Raw genomic sequence first — 27,140 nt, forward strand, 5'->3', positions numbered from 1 at the left:
ATTCAAATTTAGTTCAATCAAACCCATATAATGACCATTTCATAAGATTTTCAGATGGTATTAAAAATGTAATTGATAGATTAAAATATGAACAGATTGACAATATCGAATTTTTGGAATTTTGGTTTAAATATCCTGATGGAAAAAAGATTGAAGTTAAAGATAAAGCTGATACTATAACAAAAACAATTACAATGACTGATCCGGATAGTGGGGAACAAAAAGAAATAAAACAAACGATAGAAACTGGTGAAAGGTCAATTATTATCGATTATGATTCAAAGGATTATTATTCGATAATGTTAATGCTTGAATATTAAATAGCCTTAACAAAGAATTTTTCAAGTGATATTTTATATTCATCAACTATTTTATTATAAATATCATTATATGTTAAATGAAGTTCAGTTGTTGTTCCGTTCTTTGATATCTTAATTGTGCTAATATCCTTTATAGGATTTATTTTTGCAACTGTTCCGCAGCATGAAACCTCATCATCTATGAAAAATTGAATCTTCACGTCTGAATCTTGAACATCACAAAGAATGGCGATAATGTGAATTAATGATTCATAAGGTAAAATAATTAAACCGGATTGGTCAATTAAATTTATTATTGAATCATAATTATCAGTTATTATCACGGTAAATTTTCATTAATTCAGAATTAATGTCTATTTTATATGGCGCATTGCGACTGTAATCGTAGATTCCTGGGTTATCAAGTGGTGCTGGGTATGTTGGATAAGTGGGAATTTCAACAGGTTCTTTACCAGGTTCAGATAAAATGATTGGGTCTCCATCTTCTTTATTTTGCTCTTCCTCATTCTTCGGTAAGTCACGAGTTAATAAATTTGGTTGAGTTGCTGACCTTGTTAATTCAGGACTAACATTAACTTTAACATTTTGAATAATTCGTGATTTATCATCATTTACGTTATAACCAACCGTAATCTCTGCTTTTGCGTTAGTGTTCTTTTGACTAGTGAAACGTCTTCTCATTTATATTCGAATAAAAAAATATATTTAAACTTTTATTTTGCTGGAACTTTTGAATCTATTATTTCCTGTATTTGTTCATGAAGTTGATTTTTAGCATTTTCATCGAAATTAATAGACCGAATATATTCATTAATTGCATTCTTATAATCATTTGATTTCTCAAATTTTCTTTTATCTGATTCCTTAACTAAATCATAAGTTAAACCTCGTTGCTGATATAATGGTTTCTTAATTAAATCTTTGAATGCTTGAGATAAAGCACCTGATGCGATTCTTGCTACTATAATTGGTTGGAATTGCTGTTTAAGTTCATCTTTAACATTTGCGAAAACTGGATCGAATAAAGCAACTTTAAAGAATTTCTTAGCTGGAATTTCAGATCTCAAATTTGCATATTGACCATCAAACTGGTTAGAATATCGTGGTAATCCATCCGGTCCCTCTTCAATAGCATTTAATTCTTCATTGAAGTAAGAATATGGATTATGACGGTATGAATTAATTGGACCATTTTCACCTTCTCCAATGTATTGTTTAACAGCTTTTCCATTTTCATCAAATTGCATGGATAATTCATTATATGCTTTACGTTTAGGATAATCCGTCATTGTTAATTTATACCCATTTATGACTTTAATATTTCCTTGACCATCAGTAACGAAAACTTCATTTATTCCATCAGGTTTTCCATTTGGACCCGTAATGTCTGCTTCGTGTGCTTCCCAATTTGGTCCATGACGTTTGGCATATGCTTGAGCTTCTGGTAATGTTAAAACGTTTCTCATTTGTTTAACATCTTTTGAAGACCGGCAACAATGTGGACTAATTCTTTCATTCCGTCTGGAACTTTCATAGTTCTATTATATGCACCCTTTTTGTTTGTTCCTTGTTTTAATGGAACCTGTAGAAGATTTGCTATTTCTGTCATGTTTAATTATAAATAAAAAATAAAAATTAATTATAAAAAGTTATTCGAATTTAATGGAACCTTTATTTAAATCAACTATTATTTTTCCATGTTCTCCTAATTGTTGATATTGTGTGTAAAGTTCATTAATGCTCATTGGTAAATTCACTTGATAAAGCATAACGTTCAACTGTTGACGACTAAAACCACTGAAAATGAAAAGGGTTGATAGATTTGATTTAATGTTTGTGCTTAATGCTTTGAAATATTGAACAGCCATGAAGAATGAACACTGAATGTGTCGACATTGAGTTAATAACTGATTAAAATATAATTTCTCATTTGTTATTAGTTTTGATTTCACTGCATCATCTAGAAAAATGAGTGAATGCAAAAATTCTCTATCAAAATTTGAAATAGAAAGTGTTTCAAATAATTCATCTCGTTGTTTATCAATAATTTTATCCTCTATTCCTTGCTTCTTGATTGTCTTATATAATTCTTTATACATTAAAAAGTTTTTTAAATAATCTTCTGCTTCTTCTTGTGATAAATAAATAATTGGAATTTTGATTAAATGCTTTAAAGATTCAAATGTATCATCTGAAGGTGAACCTGAACGGTTGATATAAATTAACACATGTGAATGGGGGGAAGTGTTAGCAATAATGATAATTTGTTTTAATATCGTTAATGTTTTACCTTTATTTTGTTTACCAATTGCTGCAGTGATTGAATTTAAGTAACATTCAGAATATGGAATTTTCATTAATTTTTCCTTAGATAGAGCATTTCTATTATCACTCAATGCTTCATTAATCATATCATCTACGTATGTATTATATACTCCTGCTAATTCTTCATAAGGGGTGGATGAATTTAAATCCATTTAATCAAAAATAAATTTATAATTTTAAACATTTCTATTCATCAATATTTCATCATATGAACTTCTATACTGCGGTGGTGTACCTGTTGGATGATATTTCAAACCTTCATCCGGTGTCCATGTCCAATATGTAGTCCTAGTAAACCAAACCTGAGGAGGATTTGTCACCTTTGAACAGTAAGTGTCATTTTCACCCTGAATGATTGGATAAGCTTTCACTTGTACTGTAACTTGTGAGTTGAAAGTTTCTAATCCATCAAAGAATATACCCGCTCCATCACGTTGAACTGGAATAGTGCATAAGAATGAAGTTTGGTCTTTCCATGTTCTAGCTAATGGCGTGCCATTATCATCATTCAGTGGTCTAGTTAATGAGTCCTCGTATTCTTCCGTGCATTCATTCACTCCATCTAAATCAGAAGCTTGAAGCATACGTGTAAAGAATATGTCGCCCACTGTGGTCATCGCTTGATCGGGGAAGTTTCTGGAATCTATAGTGACCTGAAGACCTCGAAGCATTGGATTTTCTAAAACTGTTCTTTGCATTGCATTCTTCGGAAATGTTAACACAACATCTGTAACATTATGAAGAGCGTATGAGAAATCTGAGCTAATACCTTCAGGAGTGATGCAACCTCCATTTAGTGAACGAACGTCAATATGTTGAGCTGGAATCATGAATGGATCTTCCTTACTGAATAAACGTGGTAATTGCTTTAACTGATTCTTCAATTAAACCGTATCCTGGTGTAATACATTTATCCTCTAAAACTTCCATCTTTGTGCATGAATAATAACGTCTTCAACTGTTGCGTCAGCAGATGTAGCGGCTAAGCTTGTAATTAATTTGGTAGGAAGTCCGATTTGTTGGAATTTGCGATCATATTTATAAACATGATTCATAATCTTTTCATAATTTTCATCAGTTATCTTTTCATAAACGTAATTTTGTAAATCAGCAACTCTTAACGGGTCAACCTGACAAAATACTAAAGTATCCCTGAAAACATAATATTTAAGAATGATTTCACCAAATGATTTAGGATAATCATCGAACGCCTGAAATGCTAACAAATCATTTACCGGAATAATCATATCAAAAGTGACATCAACTTCTTCATTTGCTTTCTTGAAAACTTCTGAAGGGTCAATATATTTACCACATACTGAGTTATCATATTTTTGAACATTATTATATAACGAATGAACAAACTTTTTAACTTTCCTTTCTGATTTTGGTTTATATGTTGCAAATGCGAAAGATTCACGGGCGCAATCCATCTGAAGATAACCGGCATCACCTCTTTCGGTTTCTACTTCTAATTGTTTAAAGCTTTGATTTGATGATTTGTAACCAACGAATAAACGCATGCATTTAAAAGCGGCATCACATGTGAAAGCTTTATTTGAAACTAGAGTTGCTTTAACTTTGCGTTTAATATATGTGTCACCTAATTGGTTCACATCATGAGCCGGATTTGTAATTCTTAAATGAGTTTGTTTATCATCAAAATATGGAGCATCAGAGTCATAGCATGAACTTTCAAGTTCTCTATAATATCTTCTACCGTCATTCTTTGCAAATATTTCATTTATCTTTTCGAATGAATGAAATACATTTCCATTAATCGGTTTTGTGTTTGGCACTAAATAGTTAGTCGTCATTTATTATTAAATAAAAAATCAAAATTAAAAGATGAAAATGAATTTTTAATTTTAATGAAATAATCAACTATGGCTGCAGGATTCTTTAAGAAACTGTGGGATAAAGTAAAAAGAGGAGCGCATAAAGTTTGGGAAACAGTGAAGAAAGGAGCAAATTGGATATTTAAGAATAAAGAAGCAATTAGTGATGTTGCTGAATCAATAACACCAAAAGCTGCCCCAATAAGAGAAATTTTAAATAAAGGAGAAAAAGTTTATCAAAGACTACAACCAATACTAAGATAAAAATAATATTTATTTATTTTTCCACTATTTACCCCCTATTTTATTAAGTATTCCTTCAGCAATTCCACCAATTGCGTTACCTGCTTGTGCTCCCATCGCCGGATTACCTGCTTTAGTACCTAATACTCCACCTATGATAGTTCCTGCCGTTTTCGCTACTGGTGCCAAAAAGTTAGCAACAGGTTTAATAACCTTTTTATAAACCCAACTGCAGCTTTCTTAATTCCATCCCATAATTTTTTAAAGAATCCTGCCGCCATTTCTGATTTAATATTAATTAAAAAATATATTTCATCACTTATATTCTAATTTTTTATTTAATGATAAATGAAACCAATTTTAAAAATAAATGAAACAGAGGAGGAAGAAATAAATGAAAGTGAAAATGTTCAACAAAAAATAAACGTTGTTAAACCAATTACTGAAATAAAAATTTTTTCATTTGTTGATGAATTTAATGACTATTATGCTAATAATAAAAAATTATTTGAAGAATTGACAACATGTAAATTGAATAAAATGTTTAAAGTTGAGGACAGAGTCCAAGACCCAGAGGGTCATGGATTCAAAATTTCAAAAATAAAGGGGGTGGTTAGTTTGAAATCTATTCCTCAATCAAGAATCACCTCATTAATGAAAATTGATGATTTAACAAAAAGAATAGAAATTATTGAAGAGCGAATAAATCAAATTATTGATTTCATAAATTCAAATAATCATTAATTTTTTAAAGTTCTATGTTGATTCTGAGACATGAATTTTAAAAGTTTATTTTTTTATTTTCCATTTCATTATTTTCAATTTCTTCTTCTCGTTTATGAGGTCTTTGATTATGACTCCATTGATTCCATGAAATTAAATATTCTTTATCATTATATTTATACCTCATTAGCTTATTTTGGCTTTCATATTCATTTAATAATTCACAATCTTCATTTTTAAATTGAAGTTTAACCCATTCAGGATTTAAACAATGTTTAATTAATCGCGGAATATCTGACATCATCTATATATAGCTTCTTTTATAAAAGATAAAAAAATAAATTATTTTAAAATTAATGTTAATTTTTTTAATGATTTATAAATAAATATATTTTAATGCATCGTCTATATATAGATGTAACAAAAAAAGTCACTAAACCCTTTCACATATACTACTTATATTTGATTTAAAATTATTCTAAATCTCAAGCAATTTAATACTCAGCTTATACTGGAGAATCATTTCCACAATCACTTACTTTAAAAAATGTGACTTACACAAATTTTGATTATGAATTTAGTCGAAAACATACTTACATCAATGACATATGTCGTCACCATGGGGAAGAAATATCCTCCTTATACTTTCTTTACTTTTTATGAATAAAAATTTATTTATATTTTTGATTTCATTTTTCAACCTTTTTTTCATAACAATATATTTATCTTTTATATGTAGTTTAAGATTATGATGCTCGCATTCTATTTACACTTCTTCTTAATGAAATTTATTTGAAAAATAGATATCTTACTATATTATTGGATTTTCTGATATATAAATACAACTTATAGAATGAGTTTTGTAAGATTCCAAACAATAATAGATCTATCACATATATCTCATAATTATGATTTTATATAAGAAATACATCTATGAACAAACTTAATAAATACCTCATCCTAGATGAGTTCTGATCTGAGGATATATTCATTCCTTGTAAAAACCAATATTTGGGAATCTCACCCTCTATCGTCGTGATTTTGACGATTATTTTCATTTTTCGTCGAAAGACGATTATTTTTTTCATTATTCATAACTGCCCGTTATTTCATTGATCATTTAGAAAGTGTTAATATATCATATAATAGTTTCATTTATCCTCAAGTAGTGTAAAGACTCTACTGTAAAAAGTTTATTTCAAATTTCAATTCTAAGTATTCAAAGAATTTATTTGATGATAATTTATGTAAATTTTAATTGTACTACAGCAATAAACACTATCCTTCAACGTGCACAAATGTGACAAGTGGGTCATTGTAATTATGTTAACCCCAGAGAATATGTCTTAAAATATTACCATCATTTACTTTAGATATCCTGGCGCAGAATTAGACTGCTTGATGAGGATTGACGATCCTAGGATAGTCAGATTATATCAGATATACCGTTACAATGACTTCATTTACATGGTTATGGAATATTGCCCAACAGATCTCTACAAAGTCTTCTCTGCTGGTGGAAAACTATATGAAGAAGACATTTACAGATATGCGCATGATGCAGTTTTAGCTATCAAATCAGTTCATGATAAAAACATCGCTCACTGCGATATCAAACCAGCGAACTTCTTTATCGATACGTACGGAAGAGTAAAAATTGGTGATTTTGGACTTGCTTCTTTTAATGGATCTTCTTGTTCATGCAAAATGGCTAAAGGAACAAAATTATTTATGGCTCCAGAAGTATATTGCAAGAAATACACTCCAATGAAGTCTGATATCTGGTCATTAGGAGTAACACTTTACTTCTTAGCTACACAAACTTATCCATTTAATGCTCCAGATATCGAAAAATTAAAGCAATGCATAAGCATTGGACTTTTCGCTACTGATAAAGTTCAGAATAAGAACTTGCTTGCCGTTATTTCTAAATGCCTTGACAGAGATCCAGAAAAAAGACCTACCGCAGACGAAATTCTCCAAATGCCATATTTCAAGGAAAATGGTAAATCGTCTGGCGGTTGTTGTTCACTTTTCTACAAATGCGCACGGTTCTCTAAAAACATTGTTAAACCATGTATCAAATCTCAACGTTCGTTCGGATCTCTTCAATTCAGATGCTTGAATAACTCTAGAATTAAACTTTCTACCTCAATGGATCATCTTGATGATTCCCATTTAATCCCTGTTTGTTAGTAAATTTTATTTTATTGTTTAATTTCCATTATTATTCTTTTTAATTATCAATACCTGTAATAAATCAGGTATCACATCTCATGAATAATGATATTTTCAAGATTTCAAACAAAATCTTGAAAAATCTTATCAATTGATTATTGATTTATCCTATTTTGAATGACAGTTAATTTTTTGGCATATTTTATCAAAATTGCATATACATTGTTCTATTTTTATTGAAGATATGTTTAAAATTATTGTTAGTGATTTATTGTGAGTAATAGAAAGTTTTGAATAGACCCATATGACATAATATAGCTATGAGGATCAAACCTTAAATGCTATTCTAAGAGATTTTCAATTTTTCACATTTAAATCAATATATTCAGCAATAATTTATGGATAAACGAATGGATAATGATTAATTCCGGATTAAAATCCATATGATACTTCATAATTCCACATCAATGAAAACATTTACTCTTCAAATTAAAAAGATAAAAACATTTGAACGCAATAATAACTGTTTAGAAAATAATATAAATCAATTTACCATCCATCACCATTTCCATCGCGCTTCCAAGTCTTCCTTGGATCAACATAGCGATAGAATCTTTCACGATTGCGAAGCCTTTGGATTTGGTCTTTTGTTAACTCAAAGTCCAAATGATTATTCTTGTAAATTCTCTCTGGAGTAACACTCTTTGCAAGTAAAGAAGCTCCAGGTTCAATAGTAAGAAGGAACTTTAATTCAACCTCACCAACTGATTTACCTGTCTCAGCAGCAATCTTATTTAATTCTTCATCTTTAAGGACAACTGGCTCATCAGGTTTAGCCCAGTCTGGTGTACCAAGAGTAGAATAACCTGTAACGATAATTCCTTCTTTATGCATGTATTCTCTGAGTGGACCTTGTTGCATGTATAAGTTGAATTCAACTTGGTTTGTGTAGGGTGTTGTTTTTGCGTCGGAATATTTCAATCTTTCGAGCTGATTGATTGTCCAGTTTGAAACGCCAATTCTCTTTACTAAACCTTTCTCTACAAGCTTCTCCATTGCTTTCCATGTATCAATTAAGGAGACTCCGTCATCAAAAATTGTATTTCCTTTTTCATCTAAAGGATTAAGGCTACCGCCAATTCCAGTGTTCTGGAATGCAAACGGATAATGCATTAAGTAGAGATCAAGGTAATCAAGACGTAAATCTTTAAGTGTTTTTCTGCATGCTTCTTCAACAATCTCAAGGCGATGATGTGTGTTCCATAATTTGGATGTAATCCAAATGTTTTCGCGTTTTATGCCGCTGTCCCAGCATTGCTGAAGTGCTTGTCCAACAATATCCTCATTTTCATAACACAAGGCGCAATCTATATGAACATAGCCAGCTTCTTTGATGGCATAAGTAATAGCATTAACAAGATCTTCAGATCTTGGAGATTTCCATGTTCCAAGGCCAATAGTTGGAATTCGATTCATCGTATCGGATGTCAATTTTATATAAATTTTACCTCACTTCATTTTTAAAAATTCACCACCCTCGAGATGATGATAATGTTCAAAATTACATTAGAGATCTCTTCACAGAAACAATCATAATTGCATAACAGAAAGGGGGATTTCACAGACAACAAAAATATCGACCAAATTTCGATCATTTTGTTCAGAATATGAAGCATATTAATAGTGCGTATGGGCAAAAATACAACTTTTACGATCTAAAAAAAGGGTTTTCTCCTTTTGTTTGGATCTCTACATTCAAAAAAAAATTCCACTAAAAATAAACTTAAATAACCTAAAAGTGGAACTTTGCAAAAGATACTATTTAATGACAACCGATCAATTGGACTAGTAAACTTTCTTTTTTATTATATAATATTATAATTGTATTGAAAAATGATATCCCATATTGAATTTCGTTAAATATTAGTAAGAAGAATGAAATTTTACCAAATCCAGCAATATTCGAATTTCATTTCAAATCCAATTTTAACTCTTTAATCCAAACTCTTCCTGAAAAATAAACCATGCACACAACAAACCTTAGAAATATTAAGCATATTGCAATGCTTTTCAAATATTTTTAAATATATTTGAAGGATTTGATTTAAAATTTATTTAAAAAAGTTATTTTCTTTTTGTTTAACACATATTAAGCCCAAGCTAAACTGAATGTGAATTTTACAACACAAAACTTGAATACATCTATACATTAAAAGTCAATGCGATAATTTATTGACCTCAGAAAAATATTCAAAAATTTCCTTTGAATTTTTTTTCCTCCAAAAATACTACGCATACGCTTTATAAATAAAAATCATATCTTAATTTTTTTTTCCACATATGCCGATTATGATTTGAGGACAACTCCTCGAAGGTGGCAAAAATGCCGTCCTTCTGAAAGAACTAATCTATAAATAAGCTTAGTACTAATACCACATTGAAATAAACTCAGACACAATGAAATTAAATAGCAAGGAGACATACTTATCAATTTTTTGTGTAAATAAAAGAAAATGAAAATTCAATAAAAAATACCTTTTTCTTGTTGTACAATATATGTTGGTAAATATTTTATTTATGAAAATATTCTGCCAATTCGACGGTTTGAAAATTTTACTTTTATCAGTATTTGCTTCATTCTTAATAATGGGTAAACAGCGGCCAATCTTTCCGCGGATCATACATAGCATTGATCGCAAGCACTTTGAAGTATATTCATGCGAGGGAAGAGGTATTATCACATTATTATTTTCCGCCAATTCAGAACAAGAATTGAATGAAAAACTCAAATTAAAAAGGAAAGAATACGAGGAAAAGAACCATTTAATACAGACAAATGGAAAAAATAAAAATTTTCGAAATCCCGAAACCTACTCTGTTGTCTACAAGTAATACTGTTGAAAATACAGCTTTATGCGAAATTTCGTATCAAGAGAATTTAGACTCTTTAGGATTTAGCGGAGATGAATGTTCTTTATCTGATGAAAATTTTGATGCTGGCATTATAAATATTGAAGATATATATTAATTACTTTTAACAATTAAAAATCATATTAAAGCTATTAAAATACACTGTAGTAGTTCAAATTTTTTTCTTTTCAATTTTTTTTCTATTAGTATTCAAATTTTGAATAAAATTCTGTCCTCTTCAATTTATATTTAGTCGGACCAAAAAATGAAAGATTTTTGATTTATTATTTCAAACCATTTAATAAAAAATTTTGAAATCATATTATTATAATTTCATTCTAATTTCTTAATTTCAAATAAACCGACACTTTTAACCTTAAATTCCATTTTTAAGAATAATTTGAAACAAATGATTCTGATTATATGAAGAAAAGTGCATGCGTTCACTTTTTTAAAATTTCTACTAATCTTGATATTAATTAAATTATTCTGAAATGCGCGTGATAATTATAAAACAGCAACACTACTCATATCTTTGTTGTTAATATCCAGACTTTTTACAGGTGTGAACCACTGTGAAATTGCTTGATGAAAATCTCTTAAAAAAGATATGGTATTTCACAAATTATAATAGAGGAATTATTTTCCAATTTAATATTTATTATTTACATAACTCCCTAGAAATTGGTATTGATTTTGAATTCTTAACTTTTATAATGAAAAAATATAAATAATTATGTGATTTAATAAGGTAAAAGCATTAAAACAGCATGAATCCCATAAACTGGCAATCGTATTGAGTTTTAATCAGGCAAGTCAAAAGTCCGACCAATTAATCACTATCGTTCTCAATTCATTTTTTGTGATTGATGAGGTTTAAATTTATAAAGGCCTCAGTTGAGAGGTTTTTCATGTTATGTTAGGACACGAGGTGGCAAATATGAGTTTTATCTTTTAGAAATTGATAGTTTCTGATAATGACAATAAGGAATTTTTGAAGGCTGACGTAACGCATTGGAGTTATAACATTATATAAAAATCCTGTCACATTTAAACCATTGAGATCATGCAGTTAAATATACTCTATCTATTCTGTGTTCCAATATTTACCCAATTTTCTGAGAGCATTTTTTCATCCATTTAATTGCAATTATTGTTTATATCATATATAGGAGGTAGAAATGAATCATATAATGACTGAATCACGATCAAAACTATGATCCAAATTAAGGAACTTTGATTCAATTGAATTGCATCCTTTGAAATAAACACAAAAATTCTTATAGTTTATTTGTGAAGAAATACTGTTATATCATATCACTGTTGGACTTCTTTCATTTTGGTTTTCAAATGTATCCCAAAAAGTTTATGAATTATGCAAATTTCTAATAAATTATCTATTATCTATTATCTATTACCAAATAATAAATATTGATGCATTCTTTAGTTTTATTTATGAATAATCAAAATGGAAAAATAAGGAATTTTACTCAGAACGTTATCTTTTCAAAAATATTCATTACAATTGAATTTAATTCAAAATTTCAATGTCAGATACAAAATTTATTATTGCTATTAAAATTTATTTGTAATACAATATAATTTATTATGATAATTAATATTCAAAACAATTAAAAAATCATTTCAATGAACACCAATATAAAACTAGATTTAAACTTTAATTCTAGTATAAATAGTCATTTATTTAAAATGTGCTTATTATCAAGAGTTAGAATGGCAATTTTTATTGTAGTGAAACAATATCTGATTATCCCATCTGAAGATAACAATTGAAAGTTATAGTGTAGAAATTTGTAAGGAAGCTAGCTGTATGATTTGATTTGCAGCTATCAATATCATATAAATCTTAAAATTAATAAATCAAATAAAAAAATATTTTTCAACATTAATTTAATGGTCATTTAGTTAGCATTCTACATATATTCGATTTCATATGATATTTTCGCACTAATATTGAAAATAATTTAGGCAATAAATAATTGTTTATGCATTTTTGAAAAATTTATCAATATTTTGAACTAATATCTAATGGGTCATAATATTTTGCTGTTTTGGATCAGTTTTTGGAGTTGCAAAAAAATAAAGAAAGTAACCTTTGAATAGTTTTTGAATAGATCGCGAATATCCGTCAAATTGTAATATTTCAAATAACGTTTCTCATTGAATTTTTAAGATATATTAGAAGTATTCAAATTCTTAACGTGCTTAACAATGAAATAATTATCATAATTTTATAGTTAATTGTATTGCTTAAAACATATTCTTATATGACTTGGAATCCGCAAATGATTTTTTGACAATCAAAAAAATTTGAATTCGCAAAATGTTCAATAAAAAATACATTTATAATTTTTCTTCTATTAAATTTATGACTTCTCTAAAACGATGCTAACAAAAGTTTGTAAATTAACCTCAAAATTCACTTACAAATTTCCTTGTCCCCTCAAAAATCATTCCTGAAAAAATTTTCCCAAATTTTATTATTCTATTTTCTTATATTTTACTTTAAAATAATAGCAAATTTTCAAAAATTCAATTAAATTCATTCAACGTGTTTATAATTATTTGATAAATGCTTACAAATATATTTATAACTCATATGTCGATAATCCAAATTTTATCTACCGGTGATCGATTGGATTCATTCAATTTATTTTTTTAATTTAAAAACATTAACCAATCTTTAATCAATCATTTTAAACTAAAATATTTTTGATAGAGTCCCAAATTGTAAATTATAATTGACAAGGTTTAAAATTCATAACTTTTTATTTATTATTACTGCATGCAATTAAGTATACTTTTTTCAATGCGTCCACATAATATTCAAAATTGAAATGACTTTTATCATTTTCAACAATGGAATCTGTTTCTAACGAGCAAGCAATTTGCAACACCAAGAGTAAGCGCTTCACACCAGAGGAAGATGCCATTATCAAAGAGCTTGTAGAAGTTCAGAAGCTTTCGCCTTGGTCTCAAGTTGCAAAACATTTGCCTGGAAGGACTGGAGCTCAATGCAGAGATAGATACAATACATATTTATATTGTGAAATATCATCGAAGAACTGGACTCATGAGGAGGATGAAATTATTATTGAAAAATATAGAGAATACGGCCCTAGATGGGTGATGATAGCCCAACATTTACCTGGAAGAAATGGTAAAAGTGTTAAAAATCGATGGATAAAAGCTTTGAAGAGATATCATGGAATATCTCATAAAGATATAAAATATGAGAGAAGATTCAAAAAATCAAAATGGGAAAGGCAGGAAGATGATGATAAAAGTTTAACTTCTTCTGAAGTTGATTCTAAGATCCAAAATAATATTGATTCTATTCTGTCAATGTTAAATTTTGAGGATCGATATGATGATATCTTTGATCAATTTGTAGAACCCATTGCATTTTTATAATAATATCAAAGGGATAATCATAAAATTGTTTATATTACTAAAGAGTGGCCTTTCTATTTCTTAAATACTCATTTTTATGTTTTCATCTCAAATTTTGCGTTATTGCCGTTACAGAGTCAAAAAGATAAAAAAATTATTTTTATTGTTTTTCAAAAATTCGATATTTTTCTAAAACAGCCAAATATAATACATTTTATGCCTAGTTCAAAAGGAGCAAGGTTAAAAGAAATCGTATGAAGAATGAGATATTATTTCGGTAAAAAAGGGGGTTGGCGTCCTAAGGCGTCCTAGTGTAAATTTCTCAAAATTGTGATATTTACATCACATTTTTGAGAGGTTTATGGGCGTCCTAAGGGAAAATTGAATAGCTAGGGCGTCCCGAATTTTCATTCTAAGATTTAAATATATTATATACTTAAGTATAATACAAGCAATATAAAAATTAAATTTTTATTATGTTAACTTATAAGAAATTTTTTTGAATTATCGTTGATTTATTGTAATCTTTCCAGGCTATACTTTTGAAATCAACTTTACCTGTCATACGCATTAATGTAGTAGATGTCCAGGTGTAGCTATTATATCCCAGCAACATTGGTATTTTATCATTGTAAGATATCAAAATGAAGCGTTTTTTCAGATATAATTTTTCGTAAATTTTTCAAAAATAAGATGGTAAAAAAGCCTCGACTTGCTCGAAAAATAACAATTTTTTTACATGTAAAAATAAGCCTTTTACAGCATGAGCAGCTATTCAATCACTATTTCTTTTTCTAAAAGTATATTTTTCAAAAAAAATTAAGATCAAATTCGACAATTTCTTGATGAAAGCAAAAATATTACACATACTTCTAGATGCATGGGATAAAATATGCAATTATTCAATCAATTCGCATGATTTGAAAAAAAAATCTAAATTTGATAAAAATGTAGAAATTTTTTATTTTTAACTTGAGATTCAGGTCAGGTATGAGGGGCTTCCAGGGGCTGCGCCCCTTCTAGCCCTAAGAATTTTGCCCAAGACCCAAGAGGAGGACCGAACCCAGCCGACCAGCCGGTGACAAAACCAAAACCGTTTTTAAAAAGTGACAGACAACTCCGTTTTTTAAAAGTGACAAAACCGTTTTTCACTATATAAGAGATATGCAAACAAAAAAGTGACAGCCGCTTGTTTTAAACTACAAAAACCGTTTTTTACTTCACTTAAAATGCCACGTAAGCTACGTAAGAATATACGTAAGAGGAAGAGAGCATTGAAACATCCAATAGTAAAACTGACACCACAACAACAGTTGCAACAACAAATGATGAATGACCCCACTATGTTGCAACAAATGTCAAGCAACCCTATGCTTTTAAACCGAGTTATTGGTGCACAGAGTGGAGGTTTAAGAGCGGCACTTTTAGCGAAAATGGCAGGCTATGGTGGAGCTGCAGACGGAACAGCTTATAACCCTCAAAGTCAAATGAATTTGAGTTCACTCAAAAATCAAATAACAGATGTCAAAAAGTCAAACATAGACATACAGAAACAAATAAGTGAAAACGAAAAGAAACTAGAATATGACAGACACACAAAGAAACTCAATGAGTTAAACGTAGAGAAAAAGAAGAAAGAAGAACAACTGAAAGAACTAAGTACAGAGGAATATGCGAAAAAAGTGTCAGAAAAAGCAGCAGAAGTAGCAAAAATGGAACAAGATGTTATAAATTTGAAAAACCATACTACTCAATATAAAGTACTGAAAGATGAAGAGATAAAACAAAAAGCCCTGAAGACATATATGGATAGCGATGAGTATAAAAAAGAAGTTGAAGCAAATGTAAAGGCAGAAAAACTTTTACAGTTGCAAAACCAAACCGTACAGTATGAAAACTTAGCACAAGAAAGTAAAAATAACGACGCAGCCATGCAAAAGGCAATGAAAAGCGCAGAATATATAAAAGCTAATAATGACTGGTTAGATGCCCAAGCCAACGCTAAAGCAGCCCAACTTATAGGGTCAATAAGGACAAAAATACAAGCGGATGAAGACAGTTCAAATGAAGCTTTAATGAATGCCGACTTTAAGAATGCCTTCGAAGCTCTTCATAGTAAGGTGAAACTAGTGAACGACTTCTCATCTGGAAAGAAACTGAAGTCTGAAGGTTTCGACAAAGAGTTAAAAGAAGTAGCACAAAATATGACGAAAATAACAGATGCAGCAACTAGACAGGCAGTTCAAAGTGCCTATGACGCCGTTAGAGCAACTGTTGTGGAAAGTCAAGAAAAAGAGTTACAACAGACCAAAACAGACCTAGTAAATGCTTTCTTAAAAACGAAAAGTCAGGTAGGACATTATGCTGCAGATGGAACATATGTGCCAGCTGGTGGAACTTATATACTAGCTAGTGGAACTTATATACCACCAAACCCTCCAAGAGAAGCACCTGCACCAGGACTACCTAAAACATTTACATCGTCACATGGACACAGACACAGGCATGCACCAAAACCAACACAACAACCAACAGTTCAAAATCCAGCACCACAACAACAACCAGCACAACAACCACCTCCACAACCAGCACAACAACCAACAATTCAAAATCCAGCACAACAACCACCTCCACAACCAGCACAACAACCAGCACAAACAGAGCAAGGACATAAAAGAAGTAGAGAACAAGGAAACCAAGAATTCTTAAAAATGCTTAAGGAAGAATATGATTACCCAGATACTCTTGACTTTAGTGACAGATATAAAGAAGCTATTAGAAAGTTCAAGGAAGGAAATACTGACCCGAACCTATTTAGCTTTATGGTTCAGCACCAAATGGGATATAATTTCAAACCTGGAAAATACAAGCTCGCTAAGGGATATGATTTAATAGCATATCATCCAAATGACATGACTGAATTTACTCCGAGATATTTGATGTCAGAGATAAATGATGATTCAACTCTCTTCATGAAACGCGTAAAAAATAGAGACGGAACGAAAGAAGAAAGGCTTATGAATGCGGATGACTTAAATAGGGAACTTGTTAAAAACGGTCTCGGAATATATGAAATGCCAGCAGATGAGGTACAAGAAACTCCACAGGAAGAAGTTCAGATACAACCAGACATGGAAGAAATAGTTCAGCAACAACAGCTAGAAGAGCCTGAAGGAAACGAACAAGTCCCTCCTTTGGAAACTAACTTCACAGAACTAGATGAAGATTTGGAACAGCCGAAAAATCTTGACCCTCAACAAGAGTATGCGGAGAATATGGAATCTTTCCAAGAGTCTAAGAAAAATTCGGCTGACATAGTAGAAGAATATCGAAAAATGTTCGCCGACATACAAAAGACTCCAACATCAGATGAAAATATTCAGCATAGAATGGAAGAACTGAAAGATAATGTACGCAAATACAATAACCCTTTTTACTTACGACCATATAACGTTCAATCTGTGGCTGAACTCGGTGAAAATAAAAGGTTAAATTTCAACAAAACATATAGAAATGAAACATTGTTTAAAGTTCATTCAGAACCTAACCAATATGGAAACAAACCTACTTTTGCTTCTGCAGACTATGGAACTACAATGAGATGGGGTCATAAAGCTAATCCGGATAGGTGGTTCATAAACTTACAACCACAATTCCAAGAAGTTGTAGACGCAATGGAAGTGAATGGTGAACCAGATATAGCTGGTATTTTCAGCGCGGCTTTAATGCCATTGAAAGATATGAAACATGCAGATATTTTGGACCAGTATGAAATGAACATGGCTGATGGAAATATAACAACTGACGTTCTAGAACATTTATCTCAAAGAACTACACAGAACCATAGAGATGGTATATTTGGTGAAGAGTTTAGAAAGAAAGTTAGGGAGAGAGAAGGAAGAGAACCTATTGTACATGACCTTGCAAACGAAAGTTTGCAAAATGTCATAAAAACTTACTTTGCAGACAATGAACCGAGAAAGGATGAATATTTAAGAAAACTCAAATGGACAGTACCAAATGAAATGTTAGTATTGAAAAACATGTTCCTTGACAAAATAAAACCAACTACAGAAATAAATGACGCAAGACTGGAACATTGGGTAAAAGCTTTCCCATTCACAAAAGATATTATTGGTTACATGGAAAGAAAACCAGAATGGCTACAAAAACATATATTTGGAAACGAGCATATTCCATATGGACAAGCTCTGTTTGAAGAGCTTGAACCGGAAACTCAGGAAAGAGTCATGCAAACAATACGCGAAGACTCAAATACAAACTATGACAAAATCTTTCTAGGATATAGGTTACCTGAGATGGGCGACCAGAGCCCAAAGGCAAAAAGGACATGGGAAATTTACAACATACTAGGTGAACATGAGGCAAAGATGCAACAACTTGAAGCAGAGGGCAAGTTACCAAAAGCGACACCAAAGAAGAAGAGTAGAACAAAGTGAAAGTAGTGAAGAAGTAACTTCATCTAGTGAAAGTAGTGGCAATGAAGGAAAAAGAAGAGTTAAAAACTCAGTCAGGAAGAAAGTAAAGCTTGGTACGAAACAATTATGACATATAAATCCAACTATTCTATATTTTTACCCATATGAAATGTACGCCGCTCAGAATATAACGCCAACAGTTTTGGATGCCATGAACGGAAATGTTTCCGAATGGTATAACGAATGCGACAATGCCATTAGAAGGTCAGAAATAGTTCCTGGAACTTACGAATATACAACTGCTGTTTCTTATGGAAACGTAGGTGAGTTTGGAGAAGGTTCTTCAACAACAGTAGATATTGCTTGCGACAGGTTTCACATTATTTCTATTGACAACTCATTCTTATACGTGGAACAAGACATTGAAATAAAACCTTCTGCCAAGTTGTCTGACAAGAAAGGTTGCAATGGAATTTTCTATGTCGGATACCAATATGCTCCAGAAGTTTTCATGGGATATAAGATATATTCTAACTCTGACTTAGTTCAAACAGTAACATGGGCAAACTATGAATGGTTCGCTTTGAGAAACTCAGTACAACCACAAGCTAGAGAACAAACAGACCAGTATGCAACTATTGAGAAAATAAGAAGACTTGACCCTAACGTTCCAGGAGTTTATGTTAACCTTTCTGGTTCAGATGGAAATGCTGCCACTAAAGTAAAACTGAAACTTAGAGTTCCTTTGTCATCTTTCCTCATCTTCAGGTTTTTAAGATACTTGCCAAACTGGGCAGGAAAAATTTCTATTGAACTTACTCCAAGCAAAAATAACTTAGTCATTGCACCAACACAAGACCCATTCACTCTTACAGACGTAACGGGAACAAATAAAACGTCATTCGCCGACTTTTGCAAAGACAAAGTTGACTTAGACTTTGGTTTCTCAAACCTCAACACTGAAGTAAACTATTATTTCAATGCTGCTGGAACTGCTTGGGACCCAGTTAAGTTTACATGCGAAAAATTTGAATGCAAGAGAATAGAAAGCAGACTTGCCGTTTATATGTTGGACCCAGATATTTCAAATGCTTTAGCTGCCAAATATATTGCAGTTCCACTTATGTTCCCTATACACCAAATATCTGTCAAAGACTTTGCAGGTGAAGTTGGAAACCAAAGTGCTGACCCAGGTGCAAGAACAGATATTGCTTTAACAACTGCAATGAAACATGCAGATACTATGTTTGTACTGTTCAGACGAACTATAAATGACTATTCTTGTTTCTACAACCCTGGTATTAAATATCATATAAACATAGATGGCAAATATTATCCAAGAGAAGAATATTCTACAGTTGAGGATATGAGGTCATACAACTTGACATTAGATGCTATGAACTTTAACAACAACTTCACAACAACTATTAACCCTGAAATGCAAAGTTCTATTATGCCATATGTGAAAGTATGGACTCATACAGGAAGTCAAAAAACTCAATATACAAATGGAGACCGTTCAAACTTTTGGCTTGGCATTCCATTTGCTGACTCAGAAGACTTTATGGGTGGTATTTCAACTGTTGGTACAGTTCAAATAAATATACTGGTGACAGAGACGGTCCAGATGAATTGAAAGCAAAGAAGTTTACAAAACCAATAGCACTTTTCACGGAAGATGCTCTTTGAAGATTCGTTCGATGAAACCTGCTGGGCTCCTCAGATTGGCATAACGACAGCTTCCATCGAGCAGATTTTGGCAGCAGGTCAGTAAGTTGTTCTTGAACTGACTTCTCTCCGTCAAATATTGACAGTACGCCAGTTTTGACATAATATTGTATTATAAACTTTCCTTTAGTAATATCGGTCAGTTTTGAATTATATTTTTGTCAACGTCAACTTCTTCACCATCTCGGTTATACAACTTTCTTTGCTTTATGAAAATATTTTGGTTCAGCAAATATTGCTATTCTATAACATTTACCATTGTTTGTGTAAAGAACTATTCTGTCAATGTATTTGTATTGTTTGCGAGTATAACCTTGTTTTGCTTCAATTCGAAGAGATATCCGAATACGTCCATCTTTTTATTCTAAGTAAAAATGTCATTTCGAAAATAGAAGCGTAAGTGTTTCAAAAGGTTTAATGGCGGTGGCAGATGTGAAGTTAAATTCACCAACTCAAACAAACAGTCAAAGTGTTATTGTCAATGTCAAAGACAGAGATTTGAAGTGGGGAAACCATACGAAGACGAAGATGGTATACAATTGTTCTGTAAAAGAACCAACATATCCTGAAGTTAGCAGAGACTTAAGTTCTGTTGCAGATATTCGAAACGACTACCAACAACTGAAAGACAAACTTCAACTCAGGAGAAGATTTGTCAAGCTTTAAGTATAATGTTAAACTTGGTCGAACACAACCCTGTAAAAGTGAACTCATATTCATTGCACCTCATGAAGTTTTGAAAGAACTATTGAAACTTTTGAAGAGGCAGACGATATAAACATCAAAGAAATAGAACCCGACATTAGTTGCTGTGGTGTTTCATATAATGTCATTGACAAGATATACGTTATGAAAGGAGGTGAAACGTTGAACTTAAAATATAGTTTCCCAGACGTTATAAAAATATTTGACGACCACAACATTTCATTAAAATTTATTTGCTAAGTAAATGGCAGAAGACATAATGGTTTATACTATTACGACTAAAAACCCTGAGTCATATAATTCTATAAAACAAACTTACAAAGTCCTCAAGGACGATATTGTAAACTAACCTTAAACACAATGACGACTAAAGCCTGTTTTGCTCTTTTGACACCAGAAGACTTTATTGTTGTGAATGGTAAAAAATACTCCTTTGAAGGATACTTACTCAGATATCACCAACAGGTTTTGTTGACTTTTTAATACTTTAGGACGGGTGTAACATGTGCTGCAACTAGAGCAGGTTTCATTATGTTTGGATGTCCGACTGAGTTACTATAAACGATATGAGCTATAATACAAAACTTATATCTGGTTTTTACTACCAACAGTTTCCTATAACAGGAAAAGGGTCATACAAGGAATGTCTATTCCATTGACATTAAGCACACCAATCTTATATATTGTTTCAAACTTAGGTTCAAAGTGTTATTCGAATGTCGACAGAAACTATTATGACCAAAAGATACTTATGCGTATAAACAATACTTTCTCTGCTGGTTTGCCTATTGTTCATTCGAATGCAGAATTTTCAACCTTAGTGAACTCAAACACTTTGGCAAGTATAACGTTGACATTAGTTGACGCAAACTTTGTTCTGTAAAACTTTTATGTCCTATGTATTTGTCAATGACGGCAGAAAGTTTCGAATTGGAAGATGCAACTGGTGAAAGTATTGTTTACAAGAACAACTTCAACAACAAATAGCTCAAGAACAAAAATGCAACAACAAAGTCAAGAATAAAAAAATAATATTTTTTTTATTTTATAAAAATGTACAGAATAGATGTTCAGATTTTTATGACTTCCAAGCATTCAGAAATATGTGTCCATTTAGAGACTATAACAAAGCAGTCGAGAATTTGAAACGTTTAGTCATTTATGTTGACTCTGCCCGAATGTTATGTCATGAAAGAATGGGATGTTGTCTTTAACAAACCAAGAGCAACAATAGTGTCTGAACAAGAATGTAGACAGAAACTTAAGAAAATAAAAGTCGTACAAGTTGGCATGAAGATGTTAGATGCTTGGATATCTTATTGTCAAAACTTGAAGATTTTCAGTTCGAGGTATAAAGTTCTATACACCTTCTCCAAACTTCTATTCTATCTTCACTGGATATAAATACGAACAAGTAGAATGGAAAGAAATATTATAGAAGCTTGGTTAGACATGTCAAAGAAATTATATGCAATGGAAACGAAAAGGTTTATGAGTATATCTTATGTTGGTTTGCAAATATCTTACAACATCCAAGTGCTAAAAATGAAACTGCTCTCATTATAATTGGAAAACAAGGAACAGGTAAGAATACTTTCTTTACAGATATCTTATGCAACTATTAGAAGGTTATTCGAACCCTAATATGACAAACTTAGAAAACATCTGTGGCAAGTTTAACTCCTCAATAGAGAATATGAAACTTATAGTTTGCAATGAACTTCAAAGTATAGATACAACAAAAGTTTGAACTCAGATGCTTTGAAGAGTCTTATAACAGACAAAGTTGGAGTTGTTGAAAGAAAGTATAAAGACCAAAGAGTTTGTGAAAATGTTTGCAAACTTCATTATGGTTTCAAACAATGCTGTTCCGATGAAGTTAGAAAGTTCTGACAGAAGATATGTAGTTGTCAGAACGTCAGAGCTCATATGCAAGATACAGAATATTTTGACGACTTAGCAGAAACTTTGACATCTGACTTTTTACAACCACTTGTTCTCATATTTCATGACATTAGATATTTCTAAGTTCAATCCAAGACAAATTCACATACCGAAGAGAGACAAACATTGTTAAAGCAAACAAGAGTGTATATGAACTGTTCATAGATGAAACTGACTTTGTGTCATTAGATGAAAGGTCATTGTACGATTCGTATAAACAATATTGTCAAGAATATGGTTATATGACAGCTTCTAAACGAACATTCTTGGCAAATGTCAAAAGTCTTTTAGATGTTCAGAATGGTGTATATACAAAGAAAAATTTTTCTGAGTAAATTTTTTTAAAAAAATATTTTTTTATCCGATAGAAAAAGATGGCAAAATTCATCTCAGTAAACAAGTACATGTCAGGACTTAAAGAAGAACTAGACCCATTCACATATTTGAATGTTTACTTCTACCATTTTGAAAAGTCTTCATTCAGCAAAGTTTGGAACATCGAACCAGTTAAGTTTGCTATTGTGACTAAAAATGGTGCAACTTTTGAAGACTTAGACATAGAAGGTTTGTTAACAGTCAAAGAAAGTTTTGACAGAAGGTTCTCAAACCTTAAAGAAGGCAAAGCATACAAACTTGTTATACCTTATGAACCAAAGAAAGCAGACGACTATGAATATTATGAGTCTAAAGTTGTAGAAGTTCAAGGTAAATTGGGTAAAAAGATTTTAGAGTCTAAGCCAGTGTTTACTCCTAAAGAGGAAGAGAACATTGACATTGACCCAGAAATGTTCTAAAAATAAAATTTTATTTTTACATGTCAAATTTCTTTTTCTCTGGAACTGGCTCTGGTTCTTTCTTCTCTTCTTCTACTTTCTTTTCTTTCTTTTCTTTCTTCTTCTTTTCTGGTGGAGTTATGTCAAATTTGGCGCAACTATATTTATGTAAAAGTTCTTTGTCCTTTAATAGCTCATCTATTCTGTTTTCTATTTCATCTTCAAGAACAGCGCATGTGTCTTCTTTGCATTCTAAGAACTTTTGTTGGACTTCATCTTTCCAATCGGTGTCATCTCTGTCAACAAGTCTGTCATTGACAAATTTTAAGACTGCTCTGCTTAATGTTTTATGGTTCTTGTCATATTCCCAGAAACAGAACTTTAGAACAAATTCACCTTTCTTGTTTACACTATGTAAGATTTTATGGTCGACAGATGTTTTGCTGTCAAAAAGTTTGTCTCGAATATAGATAGCGAAATCGCTAGACATTTTCTAAAGATAAAAATTTTAATTTTTCTAAAAATATGTTAGAAAAAAAGTTTGCTGACATTGACAAGAAATTTGAGAATGTTTTAAACAAGAACAAGAGGAAGTTAGAAAATGCTCAGATAAAGCCTATACATGACAAGTTCTTATTTGCTCAGAATGGTATAACAGGTCTAATTGCACCACCTGGGTCGGGTAAGACTTTCACTTATCTTAAAATGGCTGCACAACAACAAGAACTAGATGAGAAGAACCCATTCTATGAGTTAGTTGTTATTTGTAGTACTTCTGGTCAATTTGACCAAACCGTCAATTCGTTCAAAGATATTATAAAGAAGTCTAAGTTAGTATGTATAAAGGATACTGAGTTGTTAGATTGGATAAAGAAGTACCAAAGAAGAGTTTTGAAGTATAATGCTATAAATGAGTATATAAATTCGAAGTTTAAAGACCCAAATGAGGAAATGCAGAGAATATTAGAGAAGAAACACTTCAGAAACAAACAGAAAGAGATAGAATACATTTCGAAGAAATTGCAATCTTACGATTGGAAGACTTACCCTCATAGATGTCTTCTTATTTTAGATGACTTTGCTTCTCATCCTTTGTTAAAGAACAGAGAACAAGATATGTGTCGAATTCTTAAGAAGCTCAGACACTTTAACATCTCAGTTGTCATTTGTGTACAGACAGCAAAGAGTTTAAGTAAGGATGTTAAAAGAATACTTACTGACATTATACTTTTCCCCGGATTGTCCGAAGACGATTTCATGGAACTTATGAAAGAGTCCATGGCAGGTAAGTTTGACAGATATGAACTCTGGGAGAAGTATAAAGTCATACAAGACCCTCATACTTCTTTCAGAATTCATATCTACGCAAACAAAGTTCAAATTGTAAAAAGTCAAGCGTAAAAATAAAGAGTGCATTTACCCTACTTGTTTGAAGTTGTCAAAATACTCTGTTATTTTTTCTTTCAGTAGCGGTAAGTCTTCTTTGAAGGTAAGTATTGTACAACCTTTCATATCATAGTGTGTTTGAGGTAACGTATCTTGAACTATTTGTTTCACATCTTCATTCGGTGTCATTGAAATCGGTAAGTTTTCGCGATAGAACCAATTTCTGTCAGATTTGTAAATCTTAGCAAGGTCGTAAAAGCTTTTGTTGTTTCTTCTGACTAAATGCAACATAACCATATCTTTATCTTCTTCATTTTCCATCTCTTCAGTATAAATCATATACTTATAGTTCTTTTCCTTTCCTTTTGGTACCGAACGTGGTATTCTTTTCTGAATGCTTTTGTCTTTTGCTTCAAGCTTGTTTTCCATCTCTTCACGTTCTTGTCTATGAATTTCGTCAAGAAGTCTGTAAATATACCAAGCATAACGAGGCGAAGCCCACATTGCAACAGCATTTACAAGAAGTCTATGTACATAATATCCTCTCAAACCGTTTGGCAATTTTTCACGATTTTCATAGAGTTTTGGCGACTGAGGTTTTTTACTTACTCGCTGTTCTTCACTGTTTTCATAGAGTTTTGGCGACTGAGGTTTTTTACTTACTCGCTGTTCTTCACTGTTTTCAGAAAAAAGTATGTCTCGCTGTACTTCGCTCAAAAGTTCTTGTGTGCTTTGGTTCCTAAACCAGTCTTGTGGTTTCTTAGTATCTGGAGCAAAACATGCTGTCAAAATACTTTGCATTTGGTACATATCGTCTTTGACCGAACGAATGAGACGGAGTTGTTTGTTAAACTGAACCCACTCATATTCTTCACTTATAGCTTCATGGACTATAACTGTTGTTGTGTTCTCTGTTGTTGACATATCTGTCTTTACATACAAAATAAAAAAATAAATAAAAATAAAATTAGCGTTATTTTCTATCTTTCACAAAAGACCAAAAATAAACGCTTTACATGTATTTTTCAGCAACTTCGTCAAATAATTTTATAGCTTTATCTATCTCATCTACTTCAAACGTTTCTTTACCTTTCGTGGGAGCACCATACATTTTCTCAAACTTTTCAAGTAGTTCTGTTTCTGCAGCTCTCATATCATTAACAAACACAACCTTGACTCTATTGACTGTACTGTCATATCTTAGAGTTATATTATATGTCCTTCCTATCTTATATCTTTTTGTATTGAAGTCCTTCGGTTTCTGAACGATGTAAAGTAAGCCTTCACTGCAACGTTCCGTATCGAATGAACCATATGTTATGAAGTTATATCCAACAACTGGGTCTAACCATAACAAAACTATTGGTATAAGACTTTTGTCAATGAGATATGCTGTAGTTCCATAGAATCTTACCGATATTATAAGCTCAGGATTTCTTGTCAAAATTTTCTGAGTAGAAGCAATTCTAACCCAGTCCTTCGGTCTCTTTCCAGATGGAGATAAAATGTCTGACAAAGAATATTTGTTGTATTTCTTTGAGTATCTTACGTTTAAATCACCTATTCTAACCAATTTGGTGTCATTGTCTATCTTTCTAACTGTTTCAAACTCATTGTTTGACATTTCTGTCTTTACATACAAAATAAAAAAAATAAATAAAAATAAAACTAACTTTATTTTTTCTATCTTAAGGAAATTCATGAATTTCATACGGAATCTCTTCTCTCGGTTTTCCGAGGGAAGCAAGCATATGCCCTAAAAATTATTTTACTCAGAATTTTGTTGCTGAATTCAGCAAAAATAATGTTTAGGGTAGAAGGTTAGATCTAACCTGTTTTCTAACCTCTTTTCTCACCTCATGAATTTTCATGATTTCATCGTACATGTTTTGTCAAGACTTCTTCGTACATGTTTTGTCAAGACTTCTTCGTAATGAGCGTAAATCAGACAAAAATAATGTTTAGGTGAAGTGGTGAGATCTCACCTGTTTTCTCACCTGTTTTCTCACCTCTTGAATTTTCATGAATTTCCTTAAGATAGAAAAAATAAAGTTAGTTTTATTTTATTTATTCTTCATTTTTTTGTATTTGACGAGAATGTCGGGTAGAAGGTTAGATCTAACCTGTTTTCTCACCTGTTTTCTAACCTCATGTTTTGTCGAAACTTCTTCGTAAATGTTTTGTCAAGACTTCTTCGTAAATGTTTTGTCAAGA

General features: G+C 31.4%; 11 protein-coding genes and 1 pseudogene across 12 annotated transcripts, besides 3 other annotated features; 8 read left to right on the forward strand and 4 right to left on the reverse strand.

The window, feature by feature from the left end:
- Positions 1-3,397: part of a mobile genetic element that runs on past the window's edge.
- Positions 3,398-4,531: 1,134 nt separating this feature from the next.
- Positions 4,532-4,747, forward strand: TVAGG3_0769870 (uncharacterized protein; the record flags this gene model as incomplete). The annotated part of the gene is made up of 1 exon (XM_001330516.1): positions 4,532-4,747. The coding sequence occupies one exon, from the start codon at positions 4,532-4,534 to the stop codon at positions 4,745-4,747; it is 216 nt and encodes a 71-aa protein (XP_001330551.1).
- A 1,933-nt stretch (positions 4,748-6,680) lies between these two features.
- TVAGG3_0769880 (protein serine/threonine kinase protein) lies at positions 6,681-7,666 on the forward strand (the record flags this gene model as incomplete). The annotated part of the gene is made up of 1 exon (XM_001330819.1): positions 6,851-7,645. One exon carries the CDS (start codon positions 6,851-6,853, stop codon positions 7,643-7,645), a length of 795 nt encoding a protein of 264 aa, XP_001330855.1.
- Positions 7,667-8,097: 431 nt separating this feature from the next.
- On the reverse strand, positions 8,098-9,109 carry TVAGG3_0769890 (oxidoreductase protein; the record flags this gene model as incomplete). The annotated part of the gene is made up of 1 exon (XM_001330820.1): positions 8,177-9,103. One exon carries the CDS (start codon positions 9,101-9,103, stop codon positions 8,177-8,179), a length of 927 nt encoding a protein of 308 aa, XP_001330856.1.
- A 4,249-nt stretch (positions 9,110-13,358) lies between these two features.
- TVAGG3_0769900 (RNA polymerase II transcription regulator recruiting protein) lies at positions 13,359-14,105 on the forward strand (the record flags this gene model as incomplete). The annotated part of the gene is made up of 1 exon (XM_001330821.1): positions 13,418-13,972. One exon carries the CDS (start codon positions 13,418-13,420, stop codon positions 13,970-13,972), a length of 555 nt encoding a protein of 184 aa, XP_001330857.1.
- A 122-nt stretch (positions 14,106-14,227) lies between these two features.
- Positions 14,228-14,932: a mobile genetic element.
- A 2,558-nt stretch (positions 14,933-17,490) lies between these two features.
- Positions 17,491-27,140: part of a mobile genetic element that runs on past the window's edge.
- TVAGG3_0769930 (protein of unknown function, DUF4106 family) lies at positions 18,094-18,411 on the forward strand (the record flags this gene model as incomplete). Its single annotated transcript, XM_051245938.1, has 1 exon — positions 18,094-18,411. The coding sequence occupies one exon, from the start codon at positions 18,094-18,096 to the stop codon at positions 18,409-18,411; it is 318 nt and encodes a 105-aa protein (XP_051092525.1).
- TVAGG3_0769940 (uncharacterized protein) lies at positions 18,560-19,355 on the forward strand (the record flags this gene model as incomplete). Its single annotated transcript, XM_051245939.1, has 1 exon — positions 18,560-19,355. A coding segment is annotated over one exon (796 nt), but the record flags the coding sequence as incomplete, so codon positions are not given.
- On the forward strand, positions 21,877-22,740 carry TVAGG3_0769950 (annotated as a pseudogene). Its single transcript has one exon. A coding segment is annotated over exon 1 (864 nt).
- On the forward strand, positions 23,172-23,561 carry TVAGG3_0769960 (protein of unknown function, DUF4108 family; the record flags this gene model as incomplete). Its single annotated transcript, XM_051245940.1, has 1 exon — positions 23,172-23,561. The coding sequence occupies one exon, from the start codon at positions 23,172-23,174 to the stop codon at positions 23,559-23,561; it is 390 nt and encodes a 129-aa protein (XP_051092527.1).
- Positions 23,578-24,030, reverse strand: TVAGG3_0769970 (uncharacterized protein; the record flags this gene model as incomplete). The annotated part of the gene is made up of 1 exon (XM_001316366.2): positions 23,578-24,030. The coding sequence occupies one exon, from the start codon at positions 24,028-24,030 to the stop codon at positions 23,578-23,580; it is 453 nt and encodes a 150-aa protein (XP_001316401.2).
- TVAGG3_0769980 (protein of unknown function, DUF4106 family) lies at positions 24,246-24,941 on the forward strand (the record flags this gene model as incomplete). Its single annotated transcript, XM_051245941.1, has 1 exon — positions 24,246-24,941. One exon carries the CDS (start codon positions 24,246-24,248, stop codon positions 24,939-24,941), a length of 696 nt encoding a protein of 231 aa, XP_051092528.1.
- Positions 24,957-25,850, reverse strand: TVAGG3_0769990 (KilA, N-terminal/APSES-type HTH, DNA-binding family; the record flags this gene model as incomplete). The annotated part of the gene is made up of 1 exon (XM_051245942.1): positions 24,957-25,850. One exon carries the CDS (start codon positions 25,848-25,850, stop codon positions 24,957-24,959), a length of 894 nt encoding a protein of 297 aa, XP_051092529.1.
- On the reverse strand, positions 25,939-26,550 carry TVAGG3_0770000 (organellar and viral DNA polymerase type B; the record flags this gene model as incomplete). The annotated part of the gene is made up of 1 exon (XM_051245943.1): positions 25,939-26,550. The coding sequence occupies one exon, from the start codon at positions 26,548-26,550 to the stop codon at positions 25,939-25,941; it is 612 nt and encodes a 203-aa protein (XP_051092530.1).

The sequence above is a fragment of the Trichomonas vaginalis genome, chromosome III (genome assembly GCF_026262505.1).
Source record: "Trichomonas vaginalis G3 chromosome III, whole genome shotgun sequence".
Lineage (NCBI taxonomy): Eukaryota > Parabasalia > Trichomonadida > Trichomonadidae > Trichomonas > Trichomonas vaginalis.